Consider the following 27,962-nt stretch of genomic DNA (forward strand, 5'->3'; position numbering starts at 1 on the left):
CTCTCCAGTAGGAGAGGAGCGCACGCTGTGCACAGCAGCAGGCGGAGAAGACGCTCCACTGACCTCCACCACAACATACTCACATCTGCGTCCGTCCACAAAGGCACCCAAACCTGAGCCATGTCTGCGAATGAACACACCAATTTGACGGAGGCGATTTCCCCCCCTTCTTCCATGTATGCCCCGTCGTAGCGAATCTCGACGTTGGAACGAAATGTCCTGGATGTATTTTCTCCGGAGAGTGTGAAAGTGGAGGGAAGCGCAGTTAGCTGGAGCCATGTGGAGGAGGGACACATCCCTTGTTGGGAGTACCGCGGGCGAAACACGACATTGAGAGGGGGACAATATTTTGCGCCTTTCATTTGGACAAAAAGATCCGCCAATGAGGAAACAAAGACAGGGGAGATGGTAGAGAAGTAAGTGCGCTCACAACTTGTTTCAGTTTAGAATCCCAGTGATAAAAAAGATGGCAATGTTGCAAGGGTTGTATTATAGCTCTTAACTATCATCCATTTGTGATAATAAAAAAAAGGCAAGAATTGTATTTGTAAATTGGTTTCTGGGTACTTTCTCGTTCATTTTATCGTGGCATCTCTTCTTTTGTCTTGTTATATTTTTTAGTGCTGCATGTAGATCTTTTATTATAGAATTGCGACACTTTTGCATGTGACTTTAGGAACACTGGACAGATAGCCTTTACGAAATTGCTCGTGCAGTTAGGTATACAGACATAGGAAAACATGCTTCTGGATTTATGTCATTTTCTTTTGGGCAACCCTCTCTGTAAGTTGTTTACTGTTAAATGTTTGGACCTCATGGGGCTTATGTAATTGCATCAACTGAAGCAAGCTTCAGTGGAAATAGGATTGTGACAAGAAGTTTTAAATTTTTAATGAGCTTTCATTCAGTCATTGTGCTCTTTTCTATGAGGATAACTCTCGTTTTTCGTATACGTTATTTATTCTTTTATAATGTATTGATATTATTATTATTATTATTATTATTATTATTATTATTGTTATTTCATAATAAGTTTGAGTATTTTATCCCCAAGATCCCCAATGAGATAAAAAAAACAGCAACCCACATTTGATCCTAAGGAGCCACAAAAGTCAATTGTTATCAATTTTCTTCAATAATTTGTGTTAAAAAATAGCCAACCTGTGGAGATATTTTATTGTAGTGCACAGTGTTAATTCAGATGGGTGTAGGCTACTGTAGGCCTGCATTAAGCCGTCATGAAGGTAAAATAATAGTTGTTGTTCAGAAAATGACCCAAATTGAAAACTATTTCAGAATAAAACTAAATTGTTAGGGTTACACTACACCAACTTAACCATTTGGTTAAAGCATACATGTTTTGAGAAGTAAAATACACCTTAAACCATTAGGTAAAAAAAAAAAAAAAATACCTGCCTGTACTGTTATCCAAACTTGTTTCCTATAACCAAACCATTAGCTTAACTAATCTAATCTCAAACAGGAGTGTTAGCTAAAGTGTTTTAGATGCTTTTTTTTTTAAGTGTGTGTGTGGGGGGGGTTATTATAGTGATTATACATACATACAGATATTTTTGTGGTTAGTGTATAACCTCATACAAGTGATACATCTTAAATACTGAAATAAATCATAAGTCATAATCATTATAAAGCAAAAAGTTTCATGATGTGAAATTCTCAATCAAAACTACCATAACAAAAGCTGACATTGTTGCTGGCGGGGAATCATGGGAGTTCTCTCTGCTGCTCTCTCTGTTAAAACCGGATTGTTAGATAAACTGTTTCAAATACTAAACTGAACATTTAAGTCATCACTTTGGACCTTCATGTAGCCTATTTGTAATAAAAGTGTGGGGACTAAAAATGAATGATTTACAGAATTGGCTTCCTTCCTCCCAGTGGCCGCACCTGACCTTCTTGACCCGAAGTCGGCCGCCCACAACTCCAAACCTCGCCTGTCCTTCTCGGCCATTCCAGCTGTTCTGAACACTCCAGATGATGACGAGTGCGACACCCGGACTACCGTCATGAGGTGGAAAACTGTGTCAGCCATCTTCTTCTTGGTGGTGCTTTACTTGATTATTGGGGCAACAGTATTCAAAGCACTGGAGCAACCTGATGAGACAGAGCAGAAGAATGCCATTCTTCGGAAAAAACTTGACTTCCTGATCATGCACGCCTGCGTGAACTCGTCTGAGCTGGAGGATTTGGTCAAGGTAGGTGCAGGCATCAACATCAATTCAAACCTTTTCTCTTCTGCAAGACCTCGCTAAGGACTGAATCTAACACTGTGTACATATACTTTCTTAAACTGTAGATTCATGCATTAATATTTATTATTCTTAAGGTTTCAAGTGACATGGTTTGTGGCTGGTTGAAGACCAGATTATTGTGAGCATAGCAAGAGTGTACTTACAGTTTCCATGTTTTTTTCAAACTTATATACTTTAACTTCTGCAACTTTTTCAACATCTCTGCAGTCATGTTCCTTACCTTCACCACATTTACTATTTTAGTCATCGGCTGTCTAAAATGTACCATAGAGTTCACTATGCTAATTGAATACAAAATCTTCACCTCAACACTGACCAAGAAAGAGGAGCATCAAAGATAAATGTGGTTATTAAGAGCATGTTCACAATGTGAACATGATGGACGAGTTGAAGAAGAAAAAACAGAGATCAAGTTCCTCAGGCTAATCTTTCTGCAGAAGGCTTTTAAATCAAAGCTCTTGATGTTCAATGACTTTTGAATTTAAAACAAATCCAAGGTTCGCTGAGGTGGTACGTAAGCAAGTAAGAATGTACTGTATGTATGTAAGTAAATAGAGTATGTCTATAAAGGTTTTGAAGTAGGCCTATAGGTCAAGCTTAGGGCAGAGAGAGGGAGAGAGAGATCCAGAATTGATGAAAAAGAGCAATGAATCCTGCCAAAGGAACAGAGAGCTGTATAGTAGAAACACTACACACAGACAGAAAGTCTGCTCATGTGTTTAAAGCTGCAGTTAATAGCTCATCTCATTTCGCTGTATGTTCCAAAATTAATGGTTGCTATGGAGATGGACACCACTCTTCCACTGGATGGAAACCAGCATACCCAGAGATAACCTACAATAAAAGGCCTCACGTGACAGCCAGCTTTGTACCCATAACCTTCTTTCTGTGAGGTCACAGTAACATTAGTAAGTGTTGAAATTCCCCTACAGTACTAGCAGAGAAGCATGTGGAAAGTCTGGTAGGTTTTTTCTTTCATTAGTGTTTGTTGAGAAATATTAACACATTTTCCCTTTTGATTTATCACAATTACTCTCAAGAAAATGGACCTCTACTGATGAAGGTCCCATCAAGGAAAATTCATTTTATGTGAAGGATATGATCAAAAAAAACCAAATAAACCAACCAACAATAATAACAGCCAATGCACTTTATTTATTGTCTTTCAACATGTTTGTAAATGTGAATGGAGTTTCCAGCTATTGACAGCACATGCAGCATGTGCTTTTATAACGAAATAAACTGAACAGTATTGGTGGTTCTGCTTTGTGGTAAAATTGCCTTTTCCAATACATCACCAAAACTTTAAGACACAATAGACTGTAAAGAAAGTCTCAGTGATTCGCCAAAACCACATACATTAAATCAGAATAACGTTGAGTTACCTGGTGGCTTTGCTCCACTTCCTGGTTTGGCTAAAGATTGCACTGAGGGTGGAGCCCGGTTTTATTAAGGAGGACATTATTATTTTTATTATGGTGCTCCCACAGCATAGGCGGTGTCACTGTGTCTTTGTTTTCGGTTTAGTTTATTGACTAAATTGTGCACCTGTGTGGGCTTCTTGCTTGGCTTGACTGGTAGAAATATGCCTCTCACTTTTTTGTGCTTTTCTAACATGCTGTACAGTATACCAGTCATTCTCAACTGGTCTAGCTTAAGGGCACACCACCAACTCATTATTGATAAATCGGGACACAAATTTCAGATTAGATTTATTTAATTAAAGAAAGTGGCGGTTCGGACCATGATGCTCCTAAACATGATAGAACAAAAACACAGAGTATCACAATCATGTTTTAAAAAGATCTCCATAAACTCTTTGACAGAACACATTTTTCCAGACATACATTTGCGACCCACTGAAAAAGTTCTGTGACCAACTTTTGGGTCCGGACCCACCAGTTAAGTACCCCTGCTGTAAACAACTCCACCTTCAAATTTTATGACCCCACTTCTACATTTTCTGGCAACAAAAAATGCTCCCTTCAGCCAGTTTTCTAAAAACAGACGTAACTGAGTTCACTACTCAGTATGGATTAGTGGATCTCACCACCAACCCAACTTGTCAGGGCTGATGAAAAGCATTTTCTCTTGGGGAATCTAGCTGGTGTGTCAGAGTTGTGAATGATGATTACTTCTCTAATGTACCAGAGCTGAAAGGTCTTTAAATCCCGAGGGAAGCTGATTTGTCCACCCATGCTTATTTTGGCCCCTTGCTGAACCATTTTCCTGATTCTGTTCAGGTCAAAAAGGGCCTCCCAATGTCCTAAAGGCTCAAAACAAGAGATATATATGACAAATACCAAATGCTAACATTTGTATTGTTTATGTTATGTACAAATGTGCAGATTTTATCATTATCATTAAAAAGCATCTTATTATAATTAAAAACTGTCTTATGACTTACAACGGGATAAGACCGTCCACATCATATGAATATAAAAATACTGTTGAATAAAAATGAAGTGCTCAGCCAAGCCTTCCTTTAAGCACTTATAGCCCTATCTTACTGTAGCAAGCGTAGCCTAGCATAAGAAAAAAGGCTGTTGTGTTCTTTCACTGAGTAAGATGCACTTTATTACCAAATGTTTTCAAACTAGCCTGCTCAACGATTAGATAAAAAACTTCACAATACAATCTACCTTCTTCTGGCTTTCTAAACGTTGTCACTGATTTACACGAGATTCTCTTCTTCTCTTACTTTTCATGATCTGATTTGTTTTGCTGCAGTGAGGAAAATTAAAAATGACGTTAATTTTTGATCTGACCTAAAAATGGCAATGATACCACATCTTTAGTGTTTGTGTTTTTCTTTGGTTACCCTGCTTGCATTTTGTATGCACAACGAAGACAGTCACTAAGAATGACTGTTATGCATTCATGAAATGCACTCTCTGTACATATTTCATGAAACATGCTGGTTTAGAACATAAATTTAAACATGAGAAAGCTCTGGTGAAAATAGTAAACCAATCAAAACATCAGTAAATACAAGCTGCGTTTCCAGTCCTGTGAGTGGAATTGCACAATGAATAACAGGCAGATGTGAACTCTTAATTGTCTTTGGTTGGATGTTTATCTCAGCTGTTGTTACAGAGATATCTGATGCATACCACTAATTTCTTTGTGCTTCTCAGTCCATCTCAAACCACATTCCCACTGGGAGACTGTGCATTATCTGCTATCTTTTCTTCTTCTCCACTCCAGCAAGTGGTTTCAGAGTCAGTTTAAACCCAACCAGGAAGTGTATCCAACCAGACAAACCTCTGGGACATCAGCTTTACTTTTTTGTTGTTGAGCACTTTGAAAGATGTTAGCCTTTAGTTCAAATCTGGTGCAAACTATTTTGTCCTAACCAACACATACTACACACAGATATTGATCAACTGAGGTAAACAGTATCTTGTCTCAATAAATAATGAGATAAGGGAATAAGATAATATGGTAAATATGAAACCTATTTATGCAAGATTTCCGCACCTTGATTGTGAGTATCAAACTATGCTGGTGTTAACATTTGGCTTAAGATTCTGGCCTATGACTCCTGGGCTATTTGGTCATAAATACTGAAAACTGAACGATTCTAGTGATATAGATATTTTATGGTTAATGTGAAGCAAGACAACCTGTTTAAAACTGAATCAATCCTATGCACGTCAAAAACAGTGTTCCATGTCCTTTATTCACCCAAATATAATTTAGGGTAAATATTCCTCTACTTTTTTGTTGCTTATTAAATGTTTATTCTCAGGCAAAAAATAACTCCCTCTGTCAGAAACCCTTTTTTGCCCTCTGTCAGTCTGTACTCATGTCAGTCAAAGAAAGTACTAGAGCTTTAAAAACAAACTGAAGAATGAATGAATAATTTGTTTCAGATTTTAAGCTCACAAAAAACTGAGCAATTTGCCTGGAGAAGACCACAAAAAACTGTTTTTTTCTAATCCTGTCAGGTTCTTTTTCACTCATTTTATAGAGAATATGCACTACAAATGGTGCTTAATTTTTGTTTTTGCTAGATCGCAGTCTAACCGAACACCTCTTCTCATCATTCATCCCACAGTCACCCAGCGAGCTCTGTAGCCTTTCAGGCAACTCTCTCTCTTCTGATGATTTATTGATAAACAGCTTCAATACAGGTGTCCCCCACTCACTTTTAATTAATTATGGATACACAAACGCACACACATCCACCTCTGTAGACTCCTGCAGATCAAAAGGCAGTCAGCAGAGGATTGAGGAGAGATGTGCTCTCAAAGGGAGTAATTAAAAAAGTGAGTGCTGTCAGAAAGCTCAAGACGATTCAATCTCTCGTGCCTGTTTGGCTCAGCTTGGAGAACGCCAATGTGGTCTATAAATGATCCTGTCTTATTATTCCCCATGGCCATAGTAAATATGCAAACGGCTGAGTGCCAGGACACTGACTTAGAATGAAGGCTTTGGCTGACACACAAAGGGACTGAATGAGCCAAGCTGCTTTGATTGTGTGATTTGCTAAATGATGGTTTTAGAGGCACAGTGGATGTATGGTATGGGTTTTTAGGATTTTATCTTTGAACCGTCTCCTTTATCTATTTGAACATGAATAGTTTTTGTTGTTTTTCTTTTTTAACTTGGGACTCTATTATAGCCTATCATCTTAAGTGATCGATTTGACTTAATCACTTCATGAAACATGATGGTTTAATCACTTTGAGTCATGTTTGTGCCCACCTTTTGAATGAACTTTAGGTTTATTACAATTTTGTTTAGCTCTGCTTTTGGTCTCCCCACAGTCCTCAGGGAAACCTCTGGCTCTTGACATGTGAATTTTTCAATATCTCGTAAGTCGAATCAATTTTGATTCTTGAGGTCGCGATTTGATGGAGAAAAAAAGATTTATGTTTCAAATTGATCCTGATTCATAATACATTTCCCATTTGTTTTTCAAACGGCAGCTTCTTTCAAAATCTGCTGTGCACTAGGAAGCTGCACATATATCTTGGACATTAAAAACCTTTTTTTTGTATTATTTGTAATAATGTCATACAGACGGGACCTGTAACAGCCTACAACGTATACCTTGAATTTCCCTCAGGATCATTAAAGTATCTATCTATCTATCTATCTATCTATCTATCTATCTATCTATCTATCTATCTATCTATCTATCTATCTATCTATCTATCTATCTATCTATCTATCTATCTATCTATCTATCTATCTATCGATCTATATTTCCTCAGTCACAGTGATGTTCTATGTATCTGTTGTGTGTCTGTGTGTGTCAATGGTGTAAGGTAGTCACGACAGGCCCCAGTGCAAGATCTTTTGATGGGCCCAGTGCACGCTAGTTAGAGTGAACACACCATAGACTGTAAAACACACACACACACACACACACACACACACACACACACACACACACACACACACACACACTAATATTAAGGGATAACGTCACAGCTTCTATCCTCCTAATAATACCTTTTGCATGGCTGTTGCTTGGACTGAACTGCTGCATTGCTGCCAGGGAGGGGCAGGGAGTCAACTGTGGGCTGGTGACTGTTTTTTAAACCAAAAAAGTTAAAAAAATTTGTTTTAAAAAGCCAGCAGTTGGTTTAAAAAAAAAAAAAGGGACATTTTAAATTGCTTAAGGATCATAGGAATTAAGTACTGCAGTTTTGACGTTTTATGATTTTTAGCCCTGCCTTTATTCTAAATGTTTACCTGACAGTCGTTAACTTTGTTTTCTGCATGGGCCCCAGCATATTGCATCATATCTAAAGATGTTTTGTTACCTGGTGCAGCTTAAAACAAGGTGTAAGTTATCAGAGCTAAAGCCAAAACAATGGGCTTAAAGAAGCATACATGTATCAGAGAGCGCTGAGTTTTAGTGACTGTGTTTCATTCAGCTCATTTCTTGTATTATTTTATACTGTCCTGATTTAGAACACTTTATTTCCTGTCCATGTCTGTTTCCTTACCTGATCTCTTTCCTGGGATATTAAGTCCTGCCTCCCCCTTTCACAGTGCCAGTTTATCTGAGTGCTTTCTGCAACTTTTCAGTTTCAATTTTCTACCCTTTTTAACTGCTGCTTTTTGTACTTTTGATTCTCTTCTGCCTTCTTAGATTAGTTATATTTTCATATCCCTCTTTCTGCTTTTACTGACATTATATTATTCAAGTGTCATATAGTATGTATTCCTTTTAATTTGTTATCTTTTTTTGAAAGAACTGCTCGAGGTCTGTCCCAGAGTGCTGCGAACAAACCTACATTGGTGTAGATCTGATGTATTTGTTGGTGTTTTTGTTAGATGGGTTGCAGGTAATAAGCAAATATATGAAGATAGGATGATACCTGCTAAACACTGAACTATGTTCAATGCAGCTCTAATGACATTTTCTCAAACATAAAAAATAACATTTATGGTTATCAAAAAAAGATTAGGGTAGTTAAAAGAAATTAATATTCACTTTTGAAATTCTATACATAAGGAACACTATTTTCTTCCCCTTTAAACAATGTTGGCAAATTTTGAACTGCAAAAATGCTAAGTATGTTATTCCCGGGATACTGAATTGAGGAATTGAGAAGATGTTTGGTGTCATGTTATTCGATGTAACAAATCCTTCGAGCTACCTTTTGAGCGCACAGTTCCTTGTAAGCTTCATTTCAGAAACACTGACTGCCTTCACCACATATCGTATCACTTTACTTTGTGTCCCAGGATGTCACGTTAACCGTGTCATTCCTTTAGTGCCGTTTTCTTTTAGTCTCTAATTCATTATTCATTCATTTCAGCTTTCATAGCCTTGATCTTTATTGCTTTATAACACTGAACAGCCGCAGGTTAATGATAGCTCTCCCAGTTTCACCAAGACTGACAAAAGAGCAGCAATTGACATTGCAGTGACCCGTACCTGTGAACTGTATGTGTTCATGTGCAAGCTGTGAAAAAGCTGACAATGCTGGTTCAGGAGGACTGTAGGCATTGATAATGTAGGCTCTTCATCATAGCTGTAGCCTTAATGCTTTGTCTGAAGGTTCATGGGTATAACCTGCAACAATGGAGATCAACTAAAAGAGTTACTGCTGCTCAGGAATGACTCTAACATTTATTATCTTGCACGACACAAGTGTAAAATGAATTGTATTGCTCAGGATCGCAAAATGAATATGCCTTAGGGGAATAAAGCTTTAGTTCAAGAAAGCATTCCTCCACAATTAATAAGCATCGACCTTCCCCTGAGGTCCCAAAGCATTTCTCTTGTACTGTATTTGTCTCTGCTTGGGCCTTTTGTTGTACTGCAGCTGACAGAGACAGTTAAACAGCAGGAATAAATTTAGCTGCAGTAAGCATAAAAAATAGTTTAAGCCTTTCATCCGAAAGTTGTTGTTTGTTTTCAACTAAGCTTTAACCTAACATACTTGATATATTTTGTCAAACACTAAACATTTGGTAAAATTGTCCCACTTAAAGTTTTTAAATTCAGTCACACAACTGTGCCCCTATGTTAGAGACAGGATAGTGTAAGTTGACTGTTAAGTTTTGGCCTCCTATGCTCCTATACTATTGATTTGCCAGCTTAAACTGTTGTCCATGTGATGTCTGTATTATGCTTGGCTTACTAGAATCTGATGCTAGTCTTGAAAAGGGTTCACTATATCTTGTAACATTATATACTTAAATAGCGTACTAGTTGGTAATGACTAAGTTAGCCAACTTCTGCAGGTACTGCTGAGCTACTTACCTTTCATGTTTCATGTAGTAAATGGCAGGTTTTCCCTCCCAGAGTGCAGCTCTGAGAGGGAAAACATGTCACACTCGGCTGAGACACGTCACACCTCACACTCTCACTCATTAAATAGTGACCTGAGCGAGACTAGTCCACACCACGCTGAGCCAGCTGGTTACACATCTGAACCGTGATCAAGCATTGGATTGAAGAAAAGGTTTTTAATGTCTTCATTGAAAAGATAAATTACATTTTTGTTTGAAACAAGAGGGAAAAATAGCTTCTGTTTTTCAGCCTCCTCTGCCTGATCAAACAGCCCATCTTTAAAATATATTGTTTGAATGACTTTTCTCTTAATAAACATCTGAAACTATAAATAATCAGGGCAAAACAGTTAAACATGACAGCAATTGAAATGATGAAAGTACTTTCAATAAATTAGGCCATTTATCATGTAATACAATGCATGGTAAGGAGTACAACTCTAAGTCAAGGTTTATTTTTTCAGACCTTTGGTTTGCTTTAAAAATGAGATTTTGACGACAGGTTTGAAATCAGTGGACAGTTCAACAGATGTTAAGAGTTGTTTTAAAGTAAGCATGTTAAAGAATAAGATTTCAAAAAGACCCCTTAACAATGCAATCTACCGTCTTCTGGCTTTCGAAACGTTGTCACTGATTTACACGAGATTCTCTTCTTCTCTTACTTTTCATGATCTGATTTGTTTTGCTGCAGTGAGAAAAATTAAAAATGACATTAATTTTTGATCTGACCTAAAAATGGCAATGATACCACATCTTTAGTGTTTGTGTTTTTCTTTGGTTACCCTGCTTGCATTTTGTATGCACAACGAAGACAGTCACTAAGAATGACTGTTATGCATTTATGAAATGCACTCTCTGTACATATTTCATGAAACATGCTGGTTTAGAACATAAATTTAAACATGAGACAGCTCTGGTGAAAATAGTAAACCAATCAAAACATCAGTAAATACAAGCTGCGTTTCCAGTCCTGTGAGTTGAATTGCACAATGAATAACATAGTTCAGCAAGCATGTTGAAAAAGTATGAATGTAACAGAATTGGTTGGATGTTTATCTCAGCTGTCATTACAGAGATATCTGATGCATACCACTAATTTCGTTGCGCTTCTCAGCCCATCTCAAACCACATTCCCACTGGGAGACTGTGCATTATCTGCTATCTTTTCTTCTTCTCCTCTCCAGCAAGTGGTTTCAGCTGTCCGAGCCGGTGTAAACCCATCAGGAAGCGTATCCAACCAGACGAGCCTCTGGGACATCAGCTCCTCTTTCTTCTTTGCTGGGACTGTCATCACAACCATCGGTAAGAAGAGTTTCTCACTCTTTAATAACCACATTCCTCTTTATTTTCTCTTTGAAGAGGCCTCTGACAATTCTTCACAGTAGTTACACGCAATGTTTCAAAGGTGCATTCCAAATGCGGGGACATTTCCTCTTTGAATAAGGGAAAGGGCATTACAGGCACACATATCATTTCATTTATTCTCTGAGGCAGCAGAGGCTCAATGCCCTTTTGATGACTCTTATCTAGAATTAAATTACAGTCTTACCCAAAACTGCCTTGTTGTGCAGGCTCTCGGCACGGACTGCTGGTCAACAAAGTCATACAATTTAGTTTGCCACCTTACATACATCTTGAGTTGTCACTTCTTCATGCACTGGAGCCCAGACACTCAAAACGACTTCTTCTATTTATCAGGAACAAAAACGTTTTGTTTTAAAAGTTATTCACATCTAGATTAAGTTGAGCAATCCGGAACCAGATTGAAACACAGACCCAAAAGGTAGACTCACACGAGGCACAGTTCAATAAAAGTAGAGTTAAATAAATAGCCCAGGTCGGTACACATGTAAGCAGTCAAGCTGGCTTTGTTGGTTCTGGCCAGCGATGTTGAGAGGTTATTCTTCTTCTTCTGTGGGGTTGAATTGCATTTGGCATCAATATGTTGCAACTGAAGAGATCCCACCTCATAACATTGTTCCTCTATGAATCAAAAATGAGAAGACAGATAATGGTCAAAAACATGAGGAAAGGCACAAGAAGATGAAGGCCTGAACAAGGTGACACAAAAGATCACACAACTGGAGAGCAAAGCTCCTCTCTGTCTGCTGCCAAGAATCTGTGTGTACCAGAGCTCCCTCTGCAACTATGCCTTTCTAATTCACCTCCTTCTACCTGAGTGCAAATTGCAATCAGGTGTGCAGCAGGCAGGGAGCTGAGGGAGACAAGAGAGAGAGATACGAGGCCACAGAAGACGACAGAAGTAACTAAGCCACAATAAAGCCCCGTTTCCACACAGTGGTCCGTTTTGAATCAGTCCAGTTTGGTTCGGTAAAGCCTGATCCTGTTTGCGTTTCCACAGCCAACTGTGCCCTATGCGGTAGGCGGTAAGTCGGATGCCAATAGCCGCATCAGCTACATACGAGTGTCACACGATAGCAGCTAATCGCTAACAGCTAATGTACAGCTAATAAATTCAACAAATGAGAAAAAAAACGCGACACTCCAGCTTTGTTTCAGAGAAGACTGTGTGCCGCGAGGAGAAACACAGATGAATAAACAATCCACTGTTTAAACACGGCGGGGTTGTGTGTGCTGCTGTCACACGGGAAAGGACGATTCTTTCGACCAGTCAACGGACTGCAGGGTTTAGCTCCACCTTTTAGGGTCGGACCGACATTCTTGGCACCTGAACAGAAGGGTACCAAAAACTATTTGAGATTTGAGAATCTTTCCCAGCTTTAGTCTATGGAAACGCCACAAAATGTGTGCTGTACGGACACGAACAGAACTGAACCGCGAGGTGGAAACGGGGCTCAAGATGCTGAAAATAGGGGAGCCTATAAGACAAAAAAATACAGAAAAAACACACAGAAAAAAACTTGATTGCATCCTTGCACGGAAAGTGTGGAAAACAATCATCACGTTTAGAGGACATTTTTTAACAGTCTTTGAACAACATCAGTGGATGGACTAACTCCTTCAGCACCACACAGTTTTGAAACAGCCAATGTCTTAAGGGGATCAGCACTGGACAGCTCCTCAGCTCTGACTGTGTCAGATTGTTGCATCGTCTGGCATTCTTGCTGCCAATAGGGTTGGCCTACGTGTATCCATATCAGACTAACTGTAATTAAGGCAGAATAACAGTCATCAAATCTGCAATTTACAAAGGAACAATTGTGATAAATTGCAATCCAAACTTTTAGGCGGTGAATGTGATCTAGTGGAGACCATAAAGACCTTCAGTGCATATAGATTTATTGTTACAGTGGCCTCTTGAAGCCTTTTTGTTCTTAAAGTAGTAAATTGAAAATGAAGCGTATTCATGAGAGTTTCACACAAAATCAGAAAAACAGGATTTGGACAGGCCTGTGATCCTCTAATCAGTTACTAGGCTGTATAATCAAGGAGCTGGCATGTCTCAGACTGCAGTACATTAACACATCCAGCAAGCTTCCCATATCCATCACTACTTCCACACCATTACTCACTCTGTGTGTCACCTCCAGCTGTAAGTGCCTGCTAATCAGGAAGACTGAACCACACACACATGCAGGCACGCCCACACACTCGAAAAACTCAATTGGCTTGTAAAAGCAGAACTTGGTAGTGCTTCTGTTATTTCACATCTTCACATTCTGTTAGAGCTTCAAGTTATATCAGCCATCTATGTGGGCAGAAATCGATCTGAAAATATTTTGGCTTTGCTTGCTATCCCAAACATTGTTCTAGCCTTTTTCCAAAAAAAATAACTTCTTTGTACTGCTTGGGGCATCTAATCTGGCACGTTCTTAGCATCTCCACTTCTCTGTTTGGCGGGCTGTTGGGCTCCATATCACGTCTCCAGGGTCCTGTGAGAATAAAGTAACTGCACTGCAACAACTTGATGTTGCCCTCTGGTTAGTAAAACGTGAAAGTATGCGCTTTAGTATCAGAACTTACATGTGGGCAGGGGGCAAGAGCTTAACCTCAGATTGAGTGTGTTGAATTTCTGCTGTCATACAGGTACAGCAGTGATACTGAACGAGAGCTTTTTTTTCATTTTTTAAAGATTTGCTTTGGGGCTTTTTGTGCCTTTATTGGAGGGATAGGATAGTGGATAGAGACGGAAATAAAGGAGAGAGAGGGAATTGACATGCGAGAGGGCTTCTCACTTTGAGGACTATAGCCTCCATATATGGGATACGTGCACTAACCACTGCACCACCAGTGCCCCAGTAGAGCTTGTTTTGTACAGGGGAATCAAGACACAGCATGATAAGTGACCCCAATGATTTGTTTGCACAGTAAGGGAAAAAGAAAACATACTAAACAAATAACAAAATAGACATTCAGGAAGAGGCAGAAAACACACAGACTCAGACACACTGACACAGACACATTCATCTCGACACACTCCCACAGATACACACCCACACACTGCAGGGGAGGAGACAGGCTGAACAAACACAATACACGTGATTAATACATGAACATGACCCAGGGTCATAACAGTCGATGTACTTGTTATAAAGTGAAGTTGTTTTGTAAAATAAACCAAAGAAGGTTGAGTCCTCAAGCAGAGAGTAAAGACAGCCTAGTGGAGTTTGTTTTGTTTTGAGTGCATTGATTCTTTTCCTCCTTTTTAACTCAGGCATCAAGAAAATGTTGCATTATAAAACATTTGATGAATAGCAAGTGTTTGAGTGTGTCTTAGCCTTGATTATGATGCTTCACATCCAGATGTTGTTTTAAATGTTTCACCTTCACATGCACTAATTACAGTGTTTGTAATCATCATTTTGCCTGTTTTGTTTAGAATTTTCTTTGAAGAAATGTTAATAATATAAAGACAATCTGGAGAAAAAGGATTCGAATACCCCCCCAAAACAATTGCTGTTTGAATTTTGAATTTTTTTTTATTTGGTGATGTACATGCCCATGAAAAAGAATGCCCTCTATCCTACTAATAAGATAAGCAACTTTAAGATAAGCTAAAGTCACTCAGTTCAAAGACTCTCTGCTGAGTGAAGAAGAAAGTCATTAAAGGTTTATGGTCCTCTGCAACCACATTTGTTCCTTTAAGAAGGAGTACAAAGTGTGCCACATGACAGCACGAGAGTCTTGCATAACATAGTTAGTATCGTGTAATGTACGCAGTGATATAAGGCCCATGTTAAATAATGGGTGTGTCTATTCCAATGTTAAAGTGGCGATGAAACAGATATTTTAGAGTTTCATTCTGGTTGGCCATATTGTTGCCAAGTTCAAAACAAATCAATTGACTTGTCAAACTCAATTATGGTTCAACTTTTAACTTAAATCCTGTGTGAGAAAAGGTCCATGCAGTGGTGAATGTGTCCATTATCAGTAATAAAGCTGTAGTCCAATGTGTAAAATATAAAATATGATGTGCATTTGTTATTAAAGATTAAATACAATTAAATAAATGTTTAAAAACATTTAGAAATTACGTCCTTGAGGCTCCCTTTAATTCACTATTTAAAATTTCTATTTGTACCAAAACAAAACAAAATTTGTCTTTAAAAATCCATCTCCTCTCATAATACTTTGTCTTTGAGCTTGCCAGTTGCATTTCATGCCTGATATTATGATAGCTTTCAAAGATAAGCAGAGAATGCAAACAAGATTTAATCTGTTTAATTCAATCTATAACATAAAAGAAAGAGTGAGCACAGCTACAAATTAGAGCGCTGCTGGGTCTCGTTTGTTCTGCCATGGCACCCAGAGGTGTTAAAAACCAATCCAGCATCCCCTCTCTCTTTGAGGTAATCATGAAATCAAGGTGATTTGATTGGCAGTTTTTTTTGAACATTTATTGACACCGTACTCCCAATGAGAGACTGGGAAGTAATTAGAAGACATCCTGCAGCTTCTACCATGAGATGGGCAAATCCTTTAAAGAAACTAAGTATGTGTACTTCATTATGCAGTGCTCTTATTAAATAATAGAAAGTCATGTGTTGTGCTTTGTCTTTCTCAAGGTTTCTTTTCCAAAAAGCACAACACTCTACCAGGATATTGATTTCGAAAGGGTCCTCCTGCTTTTTATAGCTGCACATGATAGTGGCTTTGGATAGAAGATAAAAGGCAGCTACCCATTGACCGTGCGGGTGTGTGTGTGTGTGTGTGTGTGTGTGTGTGTGTGTTTGTTCGTGCATGCGTGAATCCTATGCAGCAAAATGTGGTTTTATTTTTTCCTTTCATTTTTTTCACATTTCTTTAAAATGTGGGCCCAAGTACAGAATTGAACTAAAAAAAAATATTTAAAGAAAAACGTTAAGACAGAAACTCATTTTCTTTAAACCAAAAAGAGAAAATAAGGAAATAGTAGGAAACACTGGAAAATCTAACAGACCGCGTACTATGTACAGTACTACTATGCAGTATATAATGCATACTGCGTTCAACAGTATGTAGTATGACTGCCAGTCGTTATTTTGCAGCGTGCTTGGCCCCGGTTAAACTGGTTTCCGGTCCTGGAAAGCAGATGTAAAAAACAGCCCATCTGGAGGTAATTAAAATCATTAATATAAAACAACAATCATATCTTCTGTCATTTATACATAATATCCTGGGTTGAAATATGTTTGGCATGCAAGCCAAGGACCCTGTAACTGCAGCTGCTTGTCCAGCTGTGGCTCATGCCCTGTACAGTGTACAGACATAATGTTCGCATAATATATGAACATGTTATATTTGTTGGTATTGGTTCATGCCCATAATGTGGCAAGATATTCAGTCACTGCCACTGAAGAGTTTAAGCTGCACTCTGGCATTTTGATCTCTGACCTAGCACTTTGCATTGTGGGAAACTGCATACTGTACAATTTTGTAGAATCAGTGGCCCATCCAGGTATTTTTGGCATAATGCAAATCTCACAGTTGTTCGCATACAGTACTACATAATGCTACTGCATACTGCATTGTGGCTTAATCAATACTGACAGTATAGAATGTGGTTTCCGAAAACAGCAGAGACTAAATAGACACGGGGTAATCAAGGTTAGACTAAGGACACAGGTGAAGACAATGAGGATCACACTGGAGGAGAACACAGAGAGGCAGGAATAAATACAAGACAAAAAACACTGAGGACTACTACAAAATAAATAATGAAACACTGAAGACACACAAAACTCAAGAAACACAGAGAGACACACAGACTACAGATTTCAAAATAAAACAGAAAATACATTACAACAACCCATTAAAGCAGTTACAGGATCATATTTTTCTGTTTTTATGCAGCACAAAAAGCAGATTGGCTCATAACCAGTGAAGAGCTCTGAGAGTTTTAACACTCAACGGCCAAAATCGTGACTTCAAATTGTTTTTATTGTTTGTCTATTTTCTAAAGAACAAATTTATACATAAAAGTAAATAAAAATTGAATATCCAGATTGAAGGAAATGTATTTGTGTCTGCTTCAGGTTCTGAGAATCTTAAATGTTCTGCAGATAATGTGTAATGCCCCTGCTCCTCACAGATAACAAAAACTGACTATGTCTCTGTGTTGCAGCTAATTATCTCTTACATTCTGAATAAAATACCTTCTGATGAGCTAATGAACTCTCTCTGTCTCCTTTCTGCCTGTCAGGGTTTGGAAACATTTCTCCTCACACAGAAGGAGGGCGGATTTTCTGCATCATCTATGCTCTGCTAGGGATTCCCCTGTTTGGATTCTTATTGGCCGGCGTTGGGGACCAGCTGGGGACCATTTTTGGGAAAGGCATCGCTAAAGTAGAGAAGATGATAGTGGTGAGCTCCTTCCCTCCTGATTCATTATCTTTCTTTTTATGTTTACCTGTGTGCAGTGAGCTGTTTTATGTGGAAAGCACACAAGGATACAGGAAATACAACGGTAGCTGTAAAATTGTACTGCATTAGCAGTGTCTGTAATGAACTGTTATATCCAAGGGTCAGAGTTACCCTGTAGCTGATCATTGTGAAAGTGTAGGAGTTGTTTTTTTTTTTCCTAATAAGTCTGGGTTTTTACTGAGAGGAGGAAATAGTTTCAATTTTGTTGTTGCCAGGGCAACCGAGTCCTTGGAACCAACGTAGATTGGAGACTATTTGTTCAAGATTGAAAGCTTAGATCAGTAAATTGCAGTTATTTTAAAACAATTTCCAAAACTCAGCAAAGAAGGAACAGTTTGGGTTTCCTTTTTTCGTTTTCTTCTTTGCTAAACTTGTTGGACTGTTTCCATGTTTTTTTTTTGTTTGTTTTCTGTTTATAGCAGTGAAATGAACCCTTACATCTCTCTAAAATAACGATGCTATAGGCTTATTAATTACCGTGCTTTCCACACATTGACAGGGTCCAAAGCTCACTCACATGCAAACAAAACCACACGTCACAGCTCTGGCAGAGCGGTTAGAGAGCATCATTAGTCATGTTGGACATACAGAATATAAATGGAGCCTGCTGGACTCAACTCAAAGGCTTACCCTGAAAAAACAAAAACAACAAAGCAATCAAACAGCTGGTCAGTATACCATCCAAAGAGGAGTACCTGAAATAAAACACACTTTCAAAACAGCTGTATTTAAAAGCAATATTTAGAATATTATTAGAATTTATACTAACATATCTAAATTAATAAAAAAATTGACAAAACAGATGTTTGACTTTTTTGTTGAGTACTTTCATTTCAAACAGTTATCAAAGCCAGAGAGATCCATATGTTTCTAATTGTTTATTGTGGCCATGAAGCTGCCATGAAGAGACACAACATGTGTATCGTTTCCGTGGGAACATGGGAGGTTACATCAGTGACTACTACTTCAATGAACTGCTCCAGGCAGCTGCCATACTGTCATGAGTTTCTGGTTCAGTTTTGTATTTGTTTATTCCAGTGTATGGATTTAATTTTCTGTTTTATTTTCTCTTTTTCTTCCTTCCTGTTGCTTGTTGCCCTTGTGTGTATTTGTGTTGCTTTATTTCCAAGTTTAGTCTTTCATGCTTCCTGTTTTATTCTGTCATTTCTTATCCTTCTGTTTCTCTATGTTCTTTGTGCATTATTACTGTCTATGTGTACGTTTGGTTTTTGGTGTTTCCTGTTTTATTTTGTAGTTTTGGTCCCCAGTGTTTCTTGTCTTGTCTTACTACCTCTGTTTGTTTGGTTTCCCTCTTTTTAATGACCCTCATTGTCTTCACCCGTGTCGTTAGTCTCACCTGTGTCTGATTACTCCCGCGTGTATTCACTCTCAGGGTCTTGTTGTCGCTTCATTTTGTCCTTCTGCTCCTGTGTTACGTCTCTGTTTTCTTGTCTTGTTTTGTTTCTCTTTTCTGGACTTTGAGGAAGTAAGCTTTTTTTTTTCCTTTTGCCTGTTTTAAAAAAAAAAAAAATAACAGAGTTCCTTTTGTTTGTCCTCTGAATTGATAATGGCCTACTGTGCGTTACAATGATATCTGCTTTATTTTTTAACTTGAATCTCAGCCAAGCTGCTGGTTTGACTCCCAGCCTTGGCCCTTTAATACATGTCTACCCTGCCTCTTCTCACTAAATGTATTCTGGATAAATAATCAAAAATAATATGTTGAGTTAATTAGAAAATGACCTCTGTGCATTCAAACATTTAGTCTTAATTCCTAGAGAACACTGTTCTGCAAGGGTCACTTCTAAATACGCTTCCACCTGTAGACAATCCCTGAATCATTCAGGTGGTTTTTTCCAACAAAGGGCACATTTTTACAGAATGTTCTTTTTTGTTACGGGCTCATTAAAAAAACAAAAAAACTCCTGTAATGTTTGACAAGCGCACTAAAGCAGTCCCTGATTTCATAAGAGCCTTTTATTTCCAGAATAAAAGCTCTATCAATAGGTACATTTTCCAGGAGCCACGATACTCAGCAACAGCAACAGGTTGATTATGATTGTGATTTATTGCTGGCTTGTGGCTTTTTCCCAGAAGAGTATAGGAGAAAGGTTATTTAGCTAGTTTCAAACAATGAGAAGAGATGGCCTGTAGTATCTGCTGAAGTGGCTGCTGTGCAGTGAAGATGCTGGCTAAGAAAAAAAAATCTGCTTATAAGTGTCTTTGGAATATATTGTCTCTTTGTGGCTGTTAGTCTCCGTCTCATTTGATGCTTTGATTCCCTTAGGTGTTGAACTGTCTGCTACTGAAGTGGATTTTGCTCAGTGCAGTGAGGACATTAGCCATCACAGACAGAGTATTTTGAGGTCTGACTGCTCTGTATGCTCCCCTCAGAGGCACTGTGCTTTGGGCTTACATAACTGGAAGGGAAAAGGGCAGCGTGCACATGAAACCAGCTGAAAGTAGTCACCTCCAGAGAAGTAAACAGCAGAATATACCCTAATGTTCTGTAACTGGAGAGCTGCAGGTTTAATCAAACTGAAATGTTCATGATGACATGAAAGCACAGGCTGTAACTGTGGTGAATCCGTTAGAATATCTGCTCCTATGGCTGCATATCAAATACTTGAGAAGTCCAATGACTTTACAGCACATGAAGCATTTCAAGTCTGATCTCACATGTTCCCAGCTCAGTGAGCGTGCCATCTGACAGTTAACGTTCTGTCACAAGAGCTTGGCACCCTGACGTTTGAAATGTTAGAAAACAGCAAATGTATTCCTGGAAGGAGGTCGGAAAAGCTCATGACTCATCCTAAATGTGAAGAGAGCGATATAAAATACAAATGAAAGACTGTGGGACATAAGGAAGAGGAACACAGGCAGAAGGGTTATTTGCTTTATAAAAATTTGATGAAAGTTCCTTTACTCGGAAAAATACTACATATGCTTCCCTAGTGGATTTCTCTTACTGCTCAGGGAGGGAAAACAATAAAAGAAAATTTAACATCAAGTCTCGTGTTAATGAAAAAAAAACTAAACTAAGTAAGGAAAGAATGACAGAAGACAAAAGGGCATTTTAATTATAAAAAGACATAAAAAAAAATTTTTTGTCATGGTTCTTACACACCTATCTCAGTCCTACTGGTTTCTGTATATTATCTGAGTACCAACAGTTTTCTTTAATCTCTTTTCAGAAGTGGAAGGTCAGCCAGACGAAGATCCGCGTCTTCTCCACATTGCTCTTCATCCTGTTCGGGTGCCTCATCTTCGTTGCCCTTCCTGCTGTCATCTTCCAGCACATCGAGGGCTGGAGCACGCTGGAGTCAATCTACTTCGTGGTCATCACTCTCACCACCATCGGCTTTGGAGACTTTGTCGCTGGTGAAAAAGGTCACTTGATGTTCCTTTGAATTTATAGACTCCCTTTTTCATTTTTATGTCTGACACCCGGTAAGGAATCAATGTCTTTATGGCCGGATGATTCCTCAGCCGGTCTGACTGAACAGATGTGCATGGCAGTGAAAAGGCTCCGTTTATGTGCTGTTACTCTCTGTACTGCACATTATAATGTATGTATTCCAACAGTTTGCGTGATGCCTCACATCTGTGAGACAAGAAATCCAAAGGAATTACTGTACAAAAAAAAAGTTTGTCCTCTGAAAAATCATTATCACACTTTCTTACTAACACAACATGTTGTAACTAAGTAACACAATACATATAACAACCTAATACAGACAACTTAATATATATAAAGAGCTAAATACAGTATAAACCTGTACTGAATATGTACTGAAGCTTAAATTAACAAAATGGCTTTATATAATACAATATAGTCAATGCTTAAAAAGAGTTTGGTTTTTGTCTCATCAAATATTAAGCTACTGTAGACGCAGCAACCAGTTATCTCAGCTTAGCTTGCACAGTAAACAGTAAGAGTAATCTTTATGGTTTACTATTAGAATAGGAAAAAAAGTGTATTTAGAAAATTAATTTCAATGTGCTTTACATTGATGATAAAAACAACGGAATACAAGAGACAAATAACTATCCCAACAATCATGCATATGACACAGAAATCGAAGTAACAACAAAAAAAACTCCAAAAACAAACCCATACATACTCAAAGAGTAACTCTTCGTATGCTTGGCAGAATAGTTTTGACAGATAGTTTTGAGTAAACATTCTTTATTTTTTCTGTAAAAAATCAGGTTTAAATCTTTATCTATCTATCTATCTATCTATCTATCTATCTATCTATCTATCTATCTATCTATCTATCTATCTATCTATCTATCTATCTATCCATCTATCCATCTATCCATCCATCCATCCATCCATCCATCCATTAATCCCATCTCTATCAAGTTAGCTTAGCTTAGCGTACTATCAACAGTTTGCTTATTAACTATATACATATGGTTTGTGTAAGCTGTAAAAAAATAGAGGTGAAAAATAAATGAAGTGCTGTTTCACTTTTAGGAGGAGTTGTTGGATATCTGTCTGTCACTTCTTCCAGTCACATATGACATATGATGCTCTGTAAATATTCACAGTCCATACAGTACTGGTTAATCTTATTCACACATTTTCAGGCAAACTGTTACCTTCATTCCCTCAAGCATAATACCAAGGTATCTGTCTGCTGTTGTTGGTTATTCACCATTAAATACGCAGTTCACTATATCTCCTCAGTAACTGATCCTGTAGCTGGTACACTGTTGATGCCATGACTTGTTTTTACTTATCAGTACTTTCCAAGCGTTGTCATGCACATCATTAATCAAAACAGTTACATGTTTAATACTTAAATCGTTAAATACACATTGAGTATTTGTGAATTTAAGAGAAAATGTAAGACAACAAAAGACTGACCATGTATGCATGATTCATCTGTCAGTGTGTGTGTGTGTGTGTGTGTGTGTGTGTGTGTGTGTGTGTGTCTGTGTCTGTGTCTGTGTGTATGTGTGTGTCTGTGTTAGCAGGTGGCATTAGGTTGATTTGACTTGCCTGACAGACAACAAGAGAAAGGCAGATGGTAAAAATCACAAACAATTAGCTGCTAGATTAAACTACCCTGAGCAGAACTAATGGTTGTAGATTGGATGAAGCCACCTGTGCCAGTGTCAGGAGTTACATTAAACTCATCAGTCTACATGCTGACCGTACTGAATCACAACAGGTGATTTATTGAGTGAGAGTTTATTATAGTGTCATTGACACAGCTCATGGTGGGGGCTAAAACAACTCGTAAAAGTAGTAATGGTGGTGTTTGTATAGGATAAGATTTATGAGTTATTTGTTGGAAGTCGGCTGGTGGTTGGGAGAAAAGTTTGAAGCATAAATCTTGCAGCCTTCATCCTTGTTTGCCATAAAAACAAACAGGGACTCATTCATAAAAACACAAAACATTATAAAAAAAATGACTGAATCTGGCAAGAAGCCCGAAAGGATACATTTCCTCCTGATTATTTCTGGATTTATTTTGTTTGTGAGGACTTTATCCATCTTACTGATTTCGTTAAAATATTTTGTAATCTACCTAACCTGCTGTTACGGTTCAGAATGGAATTGGAACCAGACGCACAACTCAGAGACAGAATAACGAAACAATGATTTATTAAACAACGAGTGACAACGGTGAATAAATGTACTACAAGAAATATAAGTGAAACGAATGTGTTGCATGAAATCTAAGGTGACTATAATGTGTACATGTAATATAATGTGACTCTAATGTGTGACAAGAAATATAATGTGACTCGAAAGTGATCCCAAAACCCAGAGTCCAAAACACACGTGTAGTTGAGCCAGATGTAGACGAACAAGACGACCGGGGAAAACACAAGGTTGCAGGACGGGCAGGTCTGGGGAACTAGCGAGAGGGAGAAAAAACACGAGAAGAACAATAATCTGGCGCCGGCAGCATGGAAGGAGCCGGCTTAAATAGTGAGCTGATTGAAGTGCAAACACCTGTGAGCCAACCTGAAACCAATGATCAATTAAGGGGTAAGGGAAACACTGAGGGAGTAGACAGACAGGGAAAACAAAACAAACACACGTGGGAAAGCACACAGAAAACCCAAACATGACACCTGCTTTGTTTTATGTTCTACAGCTGGGTCGGAGAGTCAGGACTACCTGGACTACTACAAGCCTGTGGTGTGGTTCTGGATCCTCGTGGGCCTGGCGTACTTTGCTGCTGTGCTCAGTATGATCGGAGACTGGTTCAGGGTCATCTCCAAGAAGACGAAAGAGGAGGTATGAGTTCATGTGCCATGAGTTCACTGTAGAGGCTGAATGATTAGGGAGATAAGCTTTCTCGAATTTTACAAGGAAGTTTCTCACAGTAAGGTTGAGACGATGTTGGCAGGAATTATACCTGCTGGGAACTAAAAGCTTGGATACTGGAGTCCATTTTTTACACTTTTAATTAATTTTTCATTGATCAAGATCTAGCTCTCCAGGTAAGACTCTGTTTTCTAAGATATTTCAGTTAAAACCATTTACTGTATACAATATGAGTACATGAGTCTTCCTTAAAAGAGGACAAAGACAATGTCTTCCACAATAATCAATGTTGTGGTTTGCACTGCAACATTGCAATAATATGAAGAAAAGAATGAAAGAAAAAGCTTTGACCGAAAATAGGATGGTTCAGTATCATAGGAATTATCTGTATGCCACATCCACAATCTCATGGTGGGATTAACTGTAAAAGCTCAGAATAAAATAACATTTGCATCAGTCTGTTGCCTCTATAAGGAAAAAGAACAGGGTACTACAAAGAGAGCTCAGCCCTCTTCAAAATATTATGACAAGATGAAGTTAAACTGCAGAACCTTGCTAACTAGTTATTTCACTTTTCTATCTTCTCTCCAAATTTGCAACTAATTAAATCTTATAAAGACAAGTGAGCTCAATTTTTAGGGGAAGGGAGGGTCTGGGGTATAGCAAATACTGCATAGGGATGATAAAGCTTATTTTCTTATACCATGCTATTAATGAAAGTAGTTATGTAGAGAATAAAAAGGAGAGAATATGTTCAAATTGGGCCTCACTTTGAGTTGTTTCTAAACCTGGTTATTCTCTGCTTAAAGTGGACTATCTCTCCCGGATAGCAAAGCCTTCTTTTCAGAGGCTCTAAGATTGCTACAGATCACTTTGTTTAGGTATACTGAAACATTTAAAGCAGCTCTGTCGCCTGTGAGATTGCGTTTTGTTTGAGTGAAGAATTTTGTGCAGGTTTCTATATAAAGAACCTGCGGACTATATTCTTTCATATTTATATGAAAGAATACTAACACTGATGCATCTGCTCCAAAGCAGTAAGTTCAGAGGTGTGATCACATTTGTCTCACTTTAGTTTGACACAGGAATAACTCAAGGCTTTTCCAGTTCGCTCTCCATAAATCTGAAGTGATAAATCCTTTTCCTGTGAAGAAAATACCATCTCATACAAGGGTTAGATTAAATATTTGTTGTGCTTCCTGGAGAGTAATAACATACCTTGCTGTTTTGGCAGACTGGTTATTTTAATGTAAAACAGTTTGAGAGAACCGTGCAACAACGCACTGCAAGCTTAAACCAGACACATGCACGTCTTACTTCTTTATTCCATGCAAAATAAAAAGGGGAGACTATTTTGCAGTGGGAATCCTTACACAGGCTTAATTAGGAGAGAGTAGCAGTCGAGGCTGTGAGCTCTACAGAGAAATACATTAGTGAGAGAGGATGTTACTGTGCAAGGTTGGGGGTTTGGAGGGAAGGGGGCGATGGGGCGAGGATGATCAGGCAGAGAAAGTGGGAGAACGGAGGAGAAATCACGCACTTGAGTGTTTGTGCTCTGGTGTGTGTGCCAAATGTGAGCACACATACAAAAAAAACCCCCATTAGTTTTAACGTATGCGTTCACAAGTCTGCTTTAAACAATGACACCTCAGAGTGTTATGAATTATGAAACAGCAGGGAGAGAAATGCCTTATATATTATGAAGGCAGGATCAATGATGTGTGTGCTCCGCTCCACTGCTTTGCCTCTCAGGGGACATAAACATATAGACTGTTTTAACCTCATACTATATAGTCTCCTGAAAACTTGGAAATGTATTTTACTGCTGTAAACTCCTGCAGTATAGTAAAGCACCATAACAGTAAAGTGATGGTTTGATAATGTATGAACATGTCTGCATCCACTCATATTTGCAACTAAAGCTGATTTTGAAGCAAAAATTACAAATCATGACACAAACCTTTGTTAGTATTTTTGCATTAATTGTTTTGAATTATTTGCGTTTTCCTATAGCCAGTCGTCTTGTCATAAAACCCAAAGTAACAAAGCCTCTGAATACTGAGACTTAAGAATCGAGGTCACATATTTTGCAAACTACACGTTTCTATGTTTTTTGTTTATGTTTCTTATACTTTTTAGGCAATGTGTGCTCTAACAGGTCTATAGGAGATTTTACCTTTGTGTCATCAGAAAGGGTAGTAACCGCTCCCCTAAGTAGGTGACACTCCCACAGCTAGGTATTTGTTCTGCCCTCTATGTCTGCCTTCTCACCATAAACATTGTGCATTGTGCAGTCATTTGTAATTTAAAGGTACAGATACAGAAAAATGTTTGACAAGAAACTTAACAGACATGTTTTATGGAGCTCTGAGACCTATTTAAAGGCTTGTTTAAAGGCTTATATGTGATCTTACATAAAAAATATTAACCAGTTAGGACCTTTTTTCCCACTCCACGTCTGCAGGGACACTCAATGACAGATAAACATTTACCGCGACAGACAGACAGACAGACAGACAGACAGACAGACAGACAGACAGACAGACAGACAGACAGACAGACAGACAGACAGACAGGCAGTTTTGAACAGTATAAAGGATGAGGTTTAGGAATATCGTCCTGTTGTCATGTTACCCAGGAAAAGATTTGTGTCTTAAATTCAGGAAACAAGTATTTCTTGATGCTTAATAACGTAAAGTTGCATTCATGCTAACCAGATAACATTGGGCAACAGATGTTGATTTAAAGGGGGACATGCTGTGCTTAAACACCTGCAGGCATCAATCTTCAGTCTTTCTCTGCAGGTTGGAGAGTTTCGAGCTCACGCGGCTGAGTGGACAGCAAATGTCTCAGCCGAGTTTAAAGAGACCCGACGGCGACTCAGCGTTGACATCTATGACAAGTTCCAGCGTGCTGCATCCATCAAGCGCAAGCTGTCGTCCGAGCTCGGCATTAATGCATCCATCAATCAAGAAATGACCCCTGGCAAGAGGGCACTGTCGGCCAACCTGTACGAGGACAGAGAAGCTTACACCAGCCTAACTCTCTCTCTTAGTCCCATCACTGGGGGGCTGGCTAGGAATGGCAGTCTTTACCTGAACGGTCTCAGCCCTGACTACGCTGACCGGCGAGAGATCGCAGTCATTGAAAACCCAAACTGAGCATCAGCATTAAAGAGGGACTTACTCATCTTGCTGGAGCAAACTGATAGCAGACAGAGATCACCGTCACACAAACACTTTTGTGCTTTTATAAAGAACATCAGTTTTAAGGAAGCCTTGCACATCGATGAAGAGGATTCTGTAAAATTATTGAAAAACTTGAATGACTCATACACAAATCAATAGTCAAACTTCAATTCCACAGAGGCGTTTAGGACTACCTTGGAAACCCCTAGTGTTGGACATCCCAGTGCTGTAAAGGTACATCATTTCAGTGCCAACATGATCTATAGCTTTGCTTACGAATGGACCAAATCCCAATAAGCCCACTGCAGACTGAAACATGATTGTATTGGATGATTGTGTACAAAAACATTTTTTTATATAAAGGCCATATTGAGCTCTCAACACAGTGAACATCTTCTTCTAAAATGCTGACGGACAGTCCTGTGAACAAAGAAATAAATACATTCATCATCCTTAGAAAGCAATAGATGTGTCTGCTCATCTCTTGACGAATCAGAGGTCATGAAATCTGCATCAGATAAAAGGATCCTCTTGACTAAAAACACTCCACAACCAACAGTGAACACTTATTCGGGTCCTGTGCTAACACAAAGGAATGTGGCTCCTACTTTTTGTTTACACTTC

The 27,962-nt window shown here is 38.6% G+C and overlaps 1 protein-coding gene across 1 annotated transcript; it reads left to right on the forward strand.

Annotated features, from left to right (window-relative positions):
* LOC306829261 (potassium channel subfamily K member 2-like) lies at positions 1-27,719 on the forward strand. The gene is made up of 7 exons (XM_079352229.1): positions 1-416; positions 1,900-2,216; positions 11,219-11,336; positions 17,638-17,798; positions 21,053-21,248; positions 23,978-24,120; positions 26,955-27,719. Coding segments are annotated over exons 1-7 (1,293 nt in total). The 5' UTR covers positions 1-415; the 3' UTR covers positions 27,312-27,719.
* Positions 27,720-27,962: the final 243 nt, after the last annotated feature.

The sequence above is a fragment of the Symphodus melops genome, assembly GCF_947650265.1.
Source record: "Symphodus melops genome assembly, chromosome: 1".
Classification (NCBI taxonomy): domain Eukaryota; kingdom Metazoa; phylum Chordata; class Actinopteri; order Labriformes; family Labridae; genus Symphodus; species Symphodus melops.

Excerpts from the sequence above, each read along its gene's own strand:
- LOC306829261 (XM_079352229.1), top strand. Across the intron at positions 17,799-21,052 it reads AAGTAGAGAAGATGATAGTG|AAGTGGAAGGTCAGCCAGAC; the intron begins GTGAGCTCCTTC and ends ATCTCTTTTCAG. Across the intron at positions 24,121-26,954 it reads CCAAGAAGACGAAAGAGGAG|GTTGGAGAGTTTCGAGCTCA; the intron begins GTATGAGTTCAT and ends CTTTCTCTGCAG.